The sequence below is a fragment of the Triticum urartu genome, chromosome 2 (genome assembly GCF_003073215.2).
Source record: "Triticum urartu cultivar G1812 chromosome 2, Tu2.1, whole genome shotgun sequence".
NCBI classification, from domain to species: domain Eukaryota; kingdom Viridiplantae; phylum Streptophyta; class Magnoliopsida; order Poales; family Poaceae; genus Triticum; species Triticum urartu.
In genome coordinates this window covers 111,912,215-111,927,647 of record NC_053023.1, presented here as the reverse complement: position 1 = coordinate 111,927,647, position 15,433 = coordinate 111,912,215, and the positions used below count along the sequence as shown (strand labels likewise).

Genomic DNA, 15,433 nt, shown 5'->3' with positions numbered 1-15,433 from the left:
TCTTCCTACAAAATGGTCAGCTTTAACCATAGAAATGATAACTATATCAAACATGACTCATGCCCACTAGACCATTACATAACACATAATGGCAGCCATAGTGCTGAACTTCATCACACTGGTAAAGCACAAAGACAACAAGGTCTTCAGTAAAATCTAACAGGCACATAAGACCAAGAAATGTTTAGAGGCTTTAGAATTTAGCACATATGGGATTTAATAAACAAATTACCTTATATTTTGGACAGAAAATCAAGGAGAGGAGGGATATGTAGTCCCTGACTCCCAATCGCCTTGTCCCTTTCAGGCTGCAGGGAAAAAGCAATCGAAAGATCAGCACACACCACCATTCAACCACGCACACTAGCGCAAGCACAACATGCGCACACAACGGCAGCTAGCACACACGCATGCCACCGGCAGCACGCGCAGCACAGAGGCATGCCCGCTCCACACCACGCCCAGCTGCAACTACCAACGCCGCCAAGATGTCCGCAACTTTTGCTCCAATGGTAGAGAGAGGATTGGAAGGAGAGAGGGCCGCCGCACAATCACCTTCGATTTGCAACCACCGCAGACGGCCTTCAGCGTGACGACGGCGGGGTGGCCCGAGAGGTGTTGCATGATCTCGACCTCGCGGTGGACCGTGTCCTCGACGTTCTTGGGGATATACCAAGAAACAGTGGTATAAGTGTATAACAGAGCAATGCGGCTATCATGAGAAGCATAAAGAGATGAAGGCATCACAACTCATGGAAGATGAAATGAATATTGGAGTTATTTATTTCACAAGGAAAACAGTAATAAATATCAAATGGCAAAACACATCGCATATATTTGAGCAATAGCACTCTGGCTGTTTATTTTCAGTAGTCATTCACACATTTAGGCAAGGCCGCAAGGCACATTAGGGGCTGATCAGGTGAGCTAAACATATACAAATAAAAACATTGCCAGGGTGGATAAAGGGCCACATGTTAGAGATGAGTCAATACAAAAATTAAACAAGTTCTGGCAGAATAACTGCACTGACAAGAGCATGCAATATTACTTGGCAAGTGTAAACTTCAAATGGCATGTAAAATCAACAATCACTTCCAAATTCGTACAAGTTGTAAAGGCTAGTTATATATGCAATCGAAGTTAAGGGACTTTAGGATGCGAATCACAACCAAGTTATTAGCAACAAAGCAAAACAAAGTTACCGAGTTACAGTAAAAGCTAACAAAAACTATCAAAAATTCGCATCAAGAATATGATATCCGTGCAGTTACAATTCTACTTGGAACTATACAGAAGTCCACACCTTGAACAGCTCAAATCTACAGCCAAGGGAGGGACACGCAGAGAAGAAATTCTAAACTAAACATGAGCACGATCTCAATCACTACGTCCATAAAGGCTCCTCCGCCGCAGCAGATCGAGAATGACAGGAGGAAGCAGGGAAGGGGATCAAACTCACCCTGTTCTGGTCAACAACGTCGACGATGACGACGAGGCGGCCATAGTCCTTGCCGTAGTTCACCAGGGCCACCCACCCGATCAGCACGAACCTCTTGAACGGTTGTACGAGCACAAAAACAAGGCAACCATGGTCAACAACCAAGACCACCAGAGAGAAGGCGACAGAAAAGGCCTAACGGCGAGTTGGATTTCACAGGTCTTCCTACCATAGATCCGAACGGAGCCGAACTTGCCATGTCCGATCTCGTTGCCGAGCTCGTGGTAGGAGACGATGATAGGGTTGGGATCTTTGGACGGTTGGAGACGCAGAGCAAATCGACTGAGGCTGCGAGCTGGGATGGTGCCGAAGGCGGCAGCGGCACGACCACCATCACCAATTAGCAACTATCCATTGTTGTTGTGCCATGACCATGAATCAATCACAAGGTTTTTCTTTTGTGACTAGCACTGCTAGGCTGCTAGCTGTACGTGTCCATCCATCCATGCGTCTACCAAACAATTATATCATCTTAAGAGAACTCGAGGAACTGTCAACATGCATCAGTTTTATTGGACAGCTTCTCCTTCTATGTATGCTTTATCTATTCGTGTGACTGCTGTGTTCATCAACATCAACAGCAAGAAAAAGCTGCTGCCAAAGGTAAGTGTGCCTCTCTGAACCTTGATTTGCTTTAGGTTGTACATATATCTAGTTAAACTCTGATCTTAGGTTACGTACATGTCTTCCTACCAAAAGCTAACAATTAGTGATGTTTTTCAGATAGAGGTGTTAATGTTCTTTCTGCTGCTGCTGTCCTTTGTGACCCCATCACCAAGGCTCTCTTGGCAGGATTCCTTGCTATGCTTAAATAACAATGGCAATTCCTAAAGTGTCAACGTTTCCTACTCTCTAATAACAGAAAAAAGCAAGAAACGCTGGGATTTATCATCACGAACAGCAAGAGTTGATGGAGTAGGAGAGATACATGCTGCGGGGAGGGGAAGAAGGACCTTGACGCACTCCAGGGGAGGGATGGGAGCTCCATGGCGGCTTGAAGGTGTTGGTTCTCGTCAGCCCTTAGGGGCCGGTGGTCCTTGTTCTCCTCCTCCGTCGTCGTCGGGATACTCTAGGCAACATCACCAACTTGACGAAGAGCCTGCGAAATCGAATCCAAACAAATGAGGGGAAGATAAAGGGGGGAGGGGACCTTGTGGATGGGCTCCATGGATTGGCTTGGGCACCATGGAGGGAAGGTGCTGCTTACCCGAGCTAGGAGGTCGCCGTCGTACACGACGTGGAGCACACCGGCGAGACCACAGCGACAAAGGCACCTTCTTCCGTCGAGCTCGACCATGTGCGGGGTGTCGTCGTCCTCGTCCTGCTGCTCCGAATCGAACGAACAGGTAAGGGATCGAGGAGAAGAGGAGAGGGTCTGGATCGATGGAAGGCAGGCAGAGCTCACCTCGGTGGTCGCCGCGGATCCGTGGGGGTCACCTGGGGCGCGCAGCGGAGGAGCGCCGGCGACCTGCTGCGGCCAGGGTTCTCCATCGGGACGCCGTCGCCGTACATCTCAAGGTGGACGGGAAGCCGTCGCGGGTGGAAGATGAGAGAAGGTCGCGGGCGGGCGACGCGATGGGTGGCGGCGATGAATGGGCGGTCGTATCTGGCGAAGGTGGGGAGGAGGTGGCGTGCGTCCTCTCTCTGTCTTCTCGAGGAAGGAAACGACCACGCCTTTTTTTTTTCTATGAAGGGAACGTTTCCTTCCAATTGGCCAGCACGAACAGTACCACCCTGCCGACGTGGACACAACCAGAGATCGCTCATTGCACGACGATAGATGGGTTGGATGTTTAAAGAGAGGGGGCTGGGGGCATATCAAAGATACTCGCAATTTGGCATCAGCCTCAAGGTCAAATTCAGTCGTCCCTGGACTGCGCTCCGTGCTGGTTAACTGCTAGTTGCTGGAGACGATTCGAAGTGACCAGAGGCTTGTGCTCCTCTCACTCCTTCCTCGGTTCACCTTCATGCCTTCATTTTGATAGGAAACCATCTCGGTTTGCTCATTTTGGTGGGAGAGGGGTTCATGGTTGGTCTCGGCTATTCGTTTTGATCTCACAAGCTGCTAATGGGCCGTAGTTTGACCTCCCAGAAGAGAATGCGTTCATGGTCAGTGACAGCTTTCATCCCAGCTAGACTAGAGCCTCTCAAGAAAAGGAAAACATCGCGCCGCGATTCAGCAGCCAGGGAGCCAAGGAGCCCATGCATAAACCAACCATAAAGTGACTAATAGAAGAACTATATATGTCCCATGTATTACAGTATTAGCTATATATTGAGTCAAATGGTGAGCAGTGAACATCTAGCACAAGAATTTACAACTAGTCTGGTAAAACGAACAAGTCACAGCCTAACTGGTCTAGTAAAAGCCCATCAACGTCACAAAATATTGGACATCGGTGTGTCTAAAAGCTCATCCGCGCACAAATCCTCCAAATCAACCATGAAATCACCTCCACCGACGCCAGCTGCATCGCTTAGCATCTTATCCTGTATCGCCTGTCCAAAACAATAAAAAATACAGATCCCAGTTAGTTGACGGTATAATTTGTTAGCTCCTGAAGAAGCAAACTCTAGTTATGTGTATGCCAGCTGGGATGGGGGCTTAAGCAAAGTTAAGTACTATTAGGAAAAACAATAGGAGGGAATGTACATTATATCCTTGATTTTTATGTTATGATGGTTTAAGACGCTAATAATATGTTGCGGGAAAAGGAAGCCAACCTTGGACTCTTGTAGTTCTGTAACACAGGCTTGCAGCCTACTGTATTGTTCTCTTGCTTCTGGGTATTGAGTCATTGATTTCACACGAGCTAATGACCTCTGTAGTCTGCCTTCAGCCTGCTTCCTGCCATCCTTCAAGAAGTCGTATTCATCTTCACCTTCTGCAGATCCACCTTCTGCAGGTTGGATCTGCGAGGACGGCCCTTCAAGTTGTTTGTCAGGTTGGAAACCACGCAAGCCCCTTCCCTTTCTCCTCCACCTCAGTATAACTTTCTCCACGATGCCTACTGACCAGACTACCTTCTTATAGTTTCTCCTTACTTGATGTCCTCTTATATGAGCCTAGTGAAAAACACAAGTAGAAGTATAATCCATAAGCAATATTAGCATTTTTATAGTAGTTGACAGCCTAACACAACTGGAGTAATCAACTAGAATTACTCGTATCAAGATAGTGCAACATCTGCAACTCACGAGTTGAGACCACTCATGTCATTTCCACGAGTCACACACCTCAGCTTCGAAGTACAATAACAAATTATCCCGAAAAATAAAAAGGAGCAGAGTATCATAAATATGCCTCGAGTATAAACCACATTAAAATGATTTTTTGATTAACAATTTAAACACGGATTAATCCATTGCATATAGAAAGCATAGTTCCAGCAAACCACTTAGTTGGCCTCTAGCCTCAAACACAAACATCAACTCCCAAGTTAAAACACAAAGAGTTAAAAAGAACCAAGTACTAATTGTCATGTCAGCAATCATATGAATGTGCTACAAGAAAATACGCAGCATTATGTGGTTATACGAGAGTTAGGCATACAAAAAGATAAGGATATGTTAGATTAGAACAGAGCATACCTGTATCTTGATGATTTTCTGTCGAATAATCATAAACTCCTTTCTCCCTTTCCATCCTCTAAACTTGTTTTGGATACGAACTGCAGCAGAATGCGGCATATCATTCTGTCCAGATTTGGTATTTTTAAGAGAAACAAGTGAAAGAGTGCGCTCATCAGATAATCCGCAATCATCATCTCCATATTCAACCACCTTCTTTCTGTGGAATGACTCTACCCTAAAAGCTTGAAATATTTTGGATGCAGCTAGAGTTGATTTACGAACAGCACTAAGTGAATCTTTTAATGACTCTGCCTGAGAATCTTGGCGAGAAAGCTGAGCAGAACTTGGTTCTGCAAAGCCATCGGCTTCAATTGATCCACAAATTTCTTCCACATTGCAACCCTTTGCTTCTTTCAATGTAAGTGCTGAAAGATGACTTGTCAAGGCAGACTCTGCAAGAAAACCCGCAATGCCTTTGTGTCCATTGTCTGATGCTAAATCAGCAGGTGTTCTTCCAGATAAGAAATGAGGAGTTGGGTCTGTTAATGCACCAGCTGCAGCTCCATTTGTTATCAGGGCACCAACTGTCCGCTCTCTAAATAATAGACACTGTAAGTTCAACATAGATGAGTAAACATGAAATACTGACAGGTACAAACATTAATGCATTACCTTCCACATGACGCTGCCCAGTGAAGCGCAGTCCATCCACGCACATCCCTAAAGTTCACATGTACGCCTGCAGCAATAATTGGTCTTATAGCCCAATCATAGCCAAGTGCAGCTACTAAATGGATCACGCCTTGCCCTTCCTTGCCTAACACATTGGGACCTTTCCCGTCATCATGTATCTTATGGATAAGCCAATAATATAGCTTATCTTTGACCGATTTCTCAAGATTCTTGTCCTGTGCAGCAGAAAATTCTTCATCCGATGGTGCTGACAGGTTTGTAAATTTATCATCAAGCATCAGGGAACCAATAGTGCTGATTAACTCGGACTTCTCATTTCCACCACTCATAACATACTTCTCATAGTCATCTGGTCCCAGGGAAAGCAACTTCTCAAGACGGATATGTAAATGCATTTCATTGATACCAGTAATATGGGGATCTGCTGCCTCCATATGTTGGGTCTCAGAATCATGAAACTCGAATTCTCTTACTTCACTACAAGCTACCCTATTAGAGCATGTCACATAAAATGGAACTCGTCCAGATTGATGTACTGGTGTATAGCAGCGCAGGGAGCCATCTGCTAAAACTTCAACCGGTACTTCAACATCCCCGAACATACATGACCACTTGCAATTTTCAACATGTTCTTTATTTGTCAAGAATGTACCAGTAATTAAGACCTGCATTGGGGTGACAAGCAGAATAAAGATGATTAATGGTAATCATTATAACATTTAGAAGTCAACATAACGATCAACATAGAGCATACTAGTAGGTAATTAAGACCTGCATTGGGGTGACAAGCGGAATAAAGATGATTAATGGTAATCATTATAACTTCTAGAAGTCCACAACAGAATGCTTAACATAGAGCATACCAGTGTGTTCATATCGTGCCTATTACCAAAATAAAAGCAGAATGGAATAAAAAAAGACTGCAAACCTTATTTTGAGAGCCAGTGTACGCCCAGCTTGGGGAAACGTCAATAATGCTGAAGAGCTGATCTTGGGAAAGCGAGGGGCTGACCACATATGCATCTAGCTGCTCGTTCATAGGTATACTCATACTAGAGCCATCAGCAACATTTACAGTTTCAGTACTGCTCCAGAAAGCATCAGAAGTGGATTTGATATCCAGATCAGCTGCAAGTTCATCACTCATCCATTTCGAGAAGCTGTCAAATTTCTTCAACCCATTGGGCTCAATCTTAAAGAGGTCCAATGATGACTGCTTTAATAGTGGATAGCCCATGCTTCCATCTGTATAGCTATCATTATGCACCTGCAAATTTGGGGAAATATTTTAGTTTATTGTGAAATAAGTAACATATCTGGGAAACAGTACACATATGGGATTATTCAGACAAACAATTTCTTAAGCTGGTCGGCATGTGTTACCACAACAACAACAACTAAGCCTTTAATAATCCCAAACAAGTTGGGGTAGGCTAGAGCTGAAACCCATAAGATCTCGAAACCAGCTCATGGTTCTGGCACGTGGACTTCCACGCGCCCCTGTCCATGGCTAGTTCTTTGGTGATATTCCAGTCCTTCAGACCTCTCTTGACATTATCGGCACGCTTTAAACGTCCACTATGCACTGGAGCTTCTGGAGGCCTGCGCTGTATATGTCCAAACCATCTCAGACAATGTTGGATAAGCTTCTCTTCAATCGGTGGTACCCCAATTCTCTCGCATATATCATCATTCCGGACCCGATCCTTTCTTGTGTGGGGTCAGCACATGTTACCACTGCCATTAACTTCTTCTCTTGTGCAATTTACATCAGACAGCAGTGGATACTGAAGAGTTGCAAAATGAATTCTTAAAGGGAGTGAAATAGTACCCTTAAATATTCATCATTGGAACATTGTATACATCAGGCAGCAATGGATACTGGAGTTGAAAAATGAATACCCCCCCCCCCCCCACGCGCGCGCGCGCCTCTTAAACGCAGTGAAACATAATACCCTTAAATATTACTCATAGGAACATTATAGGGGAACTCCAAATTACAAAGTGCAATCAGATAAACAGAAGTATAGTGCAGTAGTCCTATGACAAAGCACAGCAGGAAGGACCTTCCTATACCTCTGCAAATAGTCTCAAGGACTCTACAGTAGGCACAAAGGAGAGCAAGTGTAGAGAAGTTGCATGATTGCCACACGGAAACAAACATCTCATGACACAAGAAAATTAACGGAAAAAAACTGCAAAGCACCTGCGAGGACGTCATGCCTGCAGCACTCAGTGCATCCGTTTCCTTTTGAGTAAGGTTGTTGGTGTACAGTGCCTCAGTCATCAATGTTTCCAAGCGAGAGTTATCATCCAGATTGTTCGACCCCATGGTGGTAACAGAAGAATAGAGTGTCGGCTCCGTGAATCCAGTTGGATATTCTGGAAAGGGCTCACCAAAGTGCACTGAATCGAGTGCAGTTTTGGAACCACTCCTCAATCCAGCTCCAACATCATTGAACACACTAGCTATGCCATGGTGAGTAACAAAATTATTGCTTATGTTAGCTGTGCTAGCCTGATTTTCATCCTGATAACCTGCAATGTTTATAAAACGAAATCTGAGCCAGAAGTCAATATTTAGAGGAATAGCTCAGAAGTCGGAAGGTAGAACATAATCTTGCCTAGATTATTTACGGAAGTACTTGGAGCTGGAGCACCCAACCGATTATCCATCATGACTCCATCCACAGGCTGCTGCATCTCAACGAAAGGGTGGTATCTGGAGCTTGCTCGAGAATTATCTGTGGCACCGAATTTTGCTTTAGATACACTGTAAGAAATTACGTTATTGAATATGCATCACCTAATATATACTGAGTGCAGATGATGCCGAATGAAGATAGAGAAACAGCAAGACCTGTTTCAGCATCTTCATATTCCGAAATCTGTCCACTATATGGGCTTTCAGCATCCATAGTTTGGGAGGCTACCTGGCTCTGACTAGCAAAAGAGTTTGAACAAGCAGGACTATCTTCAGCTTCTTTCGAACGACTGAAACTTTGTTTGCCACCCTGAAACCATTTTTACTTACAACATCAGATAAAGGAAAGCAATATTCATAAATGAAGTGGTAAATCAAAGAGACTGTTGAAGCATATGTGGATTGCCCAAACTTCTCCATCAGTTCGGACTTTTCGTTCTACTGGTTGGTGCAGGAAACTTAATATGGTGTCAGAGGTTAAAGTCTAAGCTTTCGCAATTTAAATGAAAGAATTGTTTGCCTCTTTCTGTCCATGTCTAGGCTTAATCATGCAATCATGCCACACGTGAGAGGGGTCTTGAAGCATATGTTGATTGCCCAACCTTCTCCATCAGTTCAGACTTTCGGTTCTACTGGTTGGTGCATGAAACTTAAAGAGACGACAGGAGAGAGTACATTATTCTCAACCCCCTCCCCCCCTCCACACACACACGCTCATGCAGAACATATTAATGGAGTGAAGTTATAATTTGCACTATGATAGTCACAGTGTGTGTGTGGTGCCCTGTAGATATTCATTCCGTTCCTTTGTTTGTGTGTGTGGGTGGGGGGGGGGGGGGGGGGGGGGGGGGGGCACTGCATACCAGCAAAGTTGGTACTAATATGCATGCTAAGTTTTCAGTTGATACGGTCACAAACTTACAAAACAAAGTCAAAAAGTTCATCACACATGAAACTACACGTACCTTGATTTCAAGATAGTGCACAAGAACAATATTCATGAAACCCCTGGGGAAAAAAATAGGAGATCATTATCATCATGGCATGTTATCATGCTTCTGTTGTGATATCATTTCAGATATCATTAGACTATCCAAATTGGCTTTGGAAACTGATTTACATTATACTCAAAGAAATCATTGCATTATTCAGCACTTACTCTTCTAACAACCAATAGGTCCGCCTCTGGAAGTTCTCATTCTCTTCCCCATGGGCATAATAGCAATGAAGTACATCAACACTGCCAACCTAAAAGGATAAGCTTCAGTTTCACCGTTGTAGTAATAAGGCCACAAGAAAAGAACAACAGAGAACTACAATAAAATTATTGCAACTATTTGGGCCACACCACATAATTTTCTTCATCAATAGAAAGCTTAAGTGTAGAAAAATTGCGGGCTATCAAAGCTTCAAGACAAGAGATACAGAAAGTTACTCCCTCTGTCCCACAATATAAGCTCATTTTGAAGCTGTTTTAGCTTGCAAAACGATCTTATATTATGGGACGGAGGGAGTAGATGATTACTTCTTTTAGTTACATAAAGATGTCATCAAGGAAAACATTTTAAAACTTTTCAAACTTCCGAGTTTCTGAGCAATGACATTAATAGTTCAAAATGTATGTATTTTCCAATAACTTTACGGACATATTCTGATGTTTCTTTAAGTTGTAGCTTGGAGACTGAAAACGGCAATCTCGCATGAATAGGGATGGGTAAAGTTTGTATAGGACAGCCTGTAGAGCAGTATAGAACAACTATAAATGTTTAGAGAACAGTGATACTATAGGATTTGTTGACTTGAAGTGATTCATGAAGAAGTCAACAACAGTATCCATCATTTATTCATTTGTCTGGTGTTTTCAAATTATACATAGAAAAGGAAGTCCTCTGTGGAAGAGCTTGTACATACTTTCAGCTTTTCATGAGCTTCCTTAACTGTCTTCCCATCCTTCTTCTTTCTCCAGATGTGTCCATCCTTTCTGAAGTATCTCAATATTTTCCGGTCAAACAGAAATAGTGAACCACCTACAAGAATGACATGGATAAGAAAGGCGTATCAGTATTGGTATGTCATTTCGTAAAATGACCAACATGTACTTACCAGGTGCAAATCAAGCAGGTACAGGTTATACATCACACAAGATACAAAGGAAAAAGAAACCAAGAAACAGTAATAAGCATGCCACTTATCCCTACAAACAGGGAGTTCATATGGAAGTATAAGAGCACAAAATAATTGAAAATCCAAGTAGTAGCATACGCAACCTGGTCACATGCCATTTATTTGTCTAGCCCCATTGTGAAATGACTAGTGATTAATGGATGCATGATCACTCATCTTTTAAACTTAAAGGAGCCAATTCGTATGGTTGATGCTTTAAAAGGTTACTCCCTGGATTATGATCTGCGTATTTGATGCAATGGCAGCCTTAAGACACATTTTTTATGCGAGATGAGGGGAATATTCCCTTTAGGGGATTATTATTCCGAGCTGTAGCATGTTAATACCAATCTTAAAAGGTTTTTAGACTCTTTGGAACTGCTGACTGAAATCGGAAAATTCCTAACAAAACAGCACTTCCTAGGACCTCAATAAGTTGGACTTTTAGAATATCCGCGTGCAGCTTCCATGATACAAAAAAAAAAAAGTTGACGAGCACAGAACCCTAGAACACAAGTCTACACCATCAAGCCGAATGGGTGAGAAAGGATAAATAACCATTGTGGTATCAACGTTTTCTATGAAGTTGGTCCGAAATTCCAAATAAGGAGAAGGCATACTTGGAGGCCTGTTTGGCGGCTCGGGCGCAATGGAGAACTTCTTGTAATTCGACAGTATTTGGCAGATTTCTGTGGGTCGCAGCCATCGATTCTGAGCTTCCTGCAGTATCTGGGGGATATCTGCGAATTAACAGCGACATCAGTCAGTCAGTAACCAACAACAGTAGTAACTCACTCAAAACTCGCCTTCATTAACACTCTATCATGCCGTCTAGGTTTCGTTCATGCTCCGACTAGTTTTCCTAATCCAGCCCCCGAATCAACTGCGAGTCTACAGAAGGCGCTAGAAACAAATTCTAAATTCTAAACCCACAGAAACGAAGCGGCCTCCAAAAATTCGCAACCCAGGGGAATCGCTCGAAGGCGTAGCCCTAAATCTCCCCGCACGGCCCCACAAAAACCCTGATAAAATCACCGAAAACTTCCGCCAGCGAACCGGCAAAACCCCGCGAAATCCCTAGACGGGCGTACGGATCAACCGCCGCAGTAGCACAGGGGCGAATCCGCACCTGGGGGCTGGTTGGACAGCCCGTACTTGTGCATCTCCGCCATGCGATGATCCGGCCGGGTCCCTTCCGCCGCTCCTCAGTCGTCGTCACTCCTCCCCGCTCCAATCGCTCGCTTCCCGAGGGGGATATGGGGGGGAATTTTTATCCGGGCAGCGGCGGGGCGGCTTCACGGGATTCTTCGGCTCGGGGCAGGGCGCCGTCGGATTGGAATATTTTGCTTCGGGGGGAGAGAGTGGGGGGGGGGGAGGAAAAAGGCAGCGGAGCCGCGGAAGGCTGTGCGAAGGCTGTGGGGAAATGACGCGGTTGCCCCGGCTTGGACGGCGGTCTGGGCCTGTGGGTTAGGTGGGGCTCCCGTCGTCGCTAGCGCTGAACTCTGGTTAGGATCGCGGAACCCGGGCGCCGGGAAGAGAAGGGTCGCGGAACCCGACCCGAGCCCGCGGTTGGTCGTTTGCTGCCCGCGGTGGCCGCCGCGGCTGACGACGGGTCTGACGGCGACGCGACTAGCGGGGCTGAAGTTACCGTGCTGCCCCTCCCGGGTTAAGGACCACGTAGTCATGGTTTTGGGTGGGGGGTGGGGGTGGGGGGGGGGGGTGTTTCTTGCGGGATAAAGCGGGTTTGGGATTGCCCTCCGCATGATCATGGACCACGTGCACCGCATGCTGCGTCATGCGCGCATTTCGGTATCTAATGTGCATAGGTGCGTATGATTAGCATTTCTTTTGCCATTTTGAGTGAAAGAATGTTTGCATGTAGGGCCTATCTACTATTCCGAGATGTTCAGCGGGACTTGAGCTAGCTCTCTAGAAATGGATACTACTCCCTCCGATTTCTAAATATAAGTCTGTATAAAATTATATATGAAGCAAAATAAGTGAATCTACACTCTAAAATATGTCTATATACTTCCGTATGTAATTTTTATTGAAATCTAAGACTTATATTTAGAGACGGAGGGAGTATTTTTCTTTATCGGAAAAAAAGTCATGGGGGGGGGGGGGGGGGTCAGTTGTGGCCGTCGAGGATGATCGCTATTTAGCGGAGGCGTTGTGGGTCAGATCATGACCATGCTAGCACAAATGTTAAATCATTAGAGCAGTCAAAAGGAATACACGGTCAAAACCATTATCTTAATTGGGAAGCTTCTGGTGTCTATTTTAGGGGAAATGACACATCAAATTTTCAGCTGCAACTTCCCACCTGATGGGGACATATACTAGGGTAACAGGCCTAACCCGCAGACCCTGCCCTAGGACATCATACACTTTATACTGGGCCCCAGGGCCAGACCAACATTTAGATGCTCTGCTACCAGATGTTCACTCAAAAGGTACCAACCACTCGGAGGGTAGCGCTCCATTCAACCGGCCTTCTTCACTCGACTGAGTCTGTCAACACTCGGGCAAAGAAAACCAGGAGACCTCCCGGAATCTCGACGGTCAGGATGTGCATCCACCCTTATCAAGTGTAGTTAATACACCCGTTACCAGTAACGGACACCCTTAAACCCTTTGGTAATGACAGCATTCATGAGGCAGAGGCGCACTCTATATAAGCCCCCTTGCTCTGTGGAAAGGGTTCACAATCCATTATAATCCATACACTCCAATCAATCAGTTCCAGAGCACCGAGACATAGGGCTATTACCTCCACCGCGAGGGGCCTGAACTCGTAAATCCAAGTGTAACAGCTGCGCTGTGGCTAGGCTCTGCCCTCTAATTCGGACCCCTATACACTATTGTCAGACTTATAGCCATGATAGTTGGCGCCCACCGTGGGGTTAGCGCCTAGCGACTTCCGGCGTAGTTGCGATTTTTCCACCTTCATCATGGTTTCTGACGGCACACTGACACTTGGCGGCGAGATCCGTTTCAGCGCCCTCAGCTTCATCGTTGATGGTTGAGCGTGGCTCCAAGAGGCCCCGCTGGACATCGAGGCGCTGCATGTCCGTGGCGCAGCGCATTTCCGCGCGAGCACGTTGGGCGTTCTCCTTCGACAGCTATCAGTCCCATACCATTTGGCATCTCTCCGCTCCGCTGGCCGTCGTCGCAAGCGTTCTGGGCGCTCGCGGCTCCAGCGGTGGATCAGGCATGCGGTGGCCCTTCAGGTTGCGACCCCCGCAAATCGCGTTGATCGAGCCCAACAAGCCCGTCCTCGACTTGTTCGCCTCCCTTCATGGCGACTCGGACAATGGATCTGAGTGCGAAGCAGTGACCCCGCTGCAGAGGTGCTGATGGCCAATTCCGCCATGTCCCCCTTGGTATACCCACGATGGTGCGGGGGGCGATGGCCCGTCGCAAGACGACATCGGCAACGGCGAGAACCGCCGCAACGACGAGTACTACCCCGAGCCTCTCTCTCAGCAGCAGAGGGAGGACTTGCAGCACAAGGACAAGCAGGCCCTTCGGACACCCATCATCGGGGCGACTCCCAAGGCTCAGGCCTTGGAAGCCATGCGCCAAGCCAATTTGCCTGAGCGCACTCGTCTGGAGGAGCTCTAGAAGTCACTCGAAGCACAAGCGTGCCGGCAACAACAACTCAGCTTCAGTCGACGACAACGACAGTTGTTTTCGAGTGACCAGCAGTGAAACTACCAGGTGAGGGAGTCCTGGATTAGGGGGTCCTGGGGCATCCAGACTATGGTACGTGGGCTGGACTGATGGACTGTGAAGATGCAAGACCGAAGACTCCCACCCGTGTCCGGACGGGACTCTCCTTGGCGTGGAAGGCAAGCTTGGCGTCCCAATATGAAGATTCCTTTCTCTGTAACCAACTATGTACAACCCTAGTCCCCTTCGGTGTCTATATAAACCGGAGGGTTTAGTCCGTAGAGAGAGAGAACAATCATAATCAGATAGGCTAGACTTCTAGGGTTTTAACCATTATGATCTCGTGGTAGATCAACACTTGTAACCCCTATACTCATCAATATTAATCTAGCAGGACGTAGGGTTTTACCTCCATCAAGAGGGCCCGAACCTGGGTAAACATTGTGTTCCCTGTCTCCTGCTACCATCAACCTCAGACGCACAGCTCGGGACTGATGACCCACAAGTGTAGGGGATCTATCGTAGCCTTTTCGATAAGTAAGAGTGTCGAACCCAACAAGGATCAGAAGGAAAATGATAAGCGGTTTTCAGCAAGGTATTCTCTCCAAGCACTGAAATTATTGGTAACAGATAGTTTTGTGATAAGGTAATTTGTAATGGGTAGCAAGTAATAAAAGTAAATAAGGTGCAGCAAGATGGCCCAATCCTTTTTTTAGCAAAGGACAAGCCTGGACAAACTCTTATATAAAGGAAAGCGCTCCCGAGGACACATGGGAATTATCGTCAAGCTAGTTTTCATCACGCTCATATGATTCACGTTCGGTACTTTGATAATTTGATATGTGGGTGGACCGGTGCTTGGGTACTGTCCTTACTTGGACAAGCATCCCACTTATGATTAACCCCTATTGCAAGAATCCGCAACTACAACAGAAGTATTAAGGTAAACCTAACCATAGCATGAAACATATGGATCCAAATCAGCCCCTTAGGAAGCAACGCATAAACTAGGGTTTAAGCTTCTGTCACTCTAGGCCCAAACAATGGTGAAGTGTCATGTAGTCGACGTTCACATGACACCACTAGAGGAAAGACAACATACATCTCATCAAAATATCGAACGA

At 45.8% G+C, this 15,433-nt stretch overlaps 1 protein-coding gene across 4 annotated transcripts; it reads right to left on the bottom strand.

Annotated features, from left to right (window-relative positions):
• Window positions 1-3,708: 3,708 nt before the first annotated feature.
• LOC125536204 (calmodulin-binding transcription activator 2-like) lies at window positions 3,709-12,014 on the bottom strand. 4 transcript variants are annotated; one of them, XM_048699382.1, is made up of 13 exons: window positions 11,764-12,014; window positions 11,255-11,374; window positions 10,383-10,498; window positions 9,631-9,719; window positions 9,437-9,479; window positions 8,628-8,781; window positions 8,392-8,511; window positions 7,974-8,305; window positions 6,696-7,034; window positions 5,747-6,432; window positions 5,093-5,669; window positions 4,226-4,567; window positions 3,709-4,000 (listed from the first exon to the last, which is right to left on the bottom strand). In XM_048699382.1, the coding sequence occupies exons 1-13, from the start codon at window positions 11,804-11,806 to the stop codon at window positions 3,881-3,883; spliced, it is 3,081 nt and encodes a 1,026-aa protein (XP_048555339.1). In that variant the 5' UTR covers window positions 11,807-12,014; the 3' UTR covers window positions 3,709-3,880. The 4 variants fall into 4 exon arrangements, with proteins under 4 accessions (XP_048555339.1, XP_048555340.1, XP_048555341.1 ...); XM_048699383.1 differs by lacking the exons at window positions 9,631-9,719; window positions 10,383-10,498; window positions 11,255-11,374; window positions 11,764-12,014 and having other exon boundaries at window positions 8,392-8,540; XM_048699384.1 differs by lacking the exons at window positions 9,631-9,719; window positions 10,383-10,498; window positions 11,255-11,374; window positions 11,764-12,014 and having other exon boundaries at window positions 8,701-8,781.
• Between the last annotated feature and the right edge of the window lie 3,419 nt (window positions 12,015-15,433).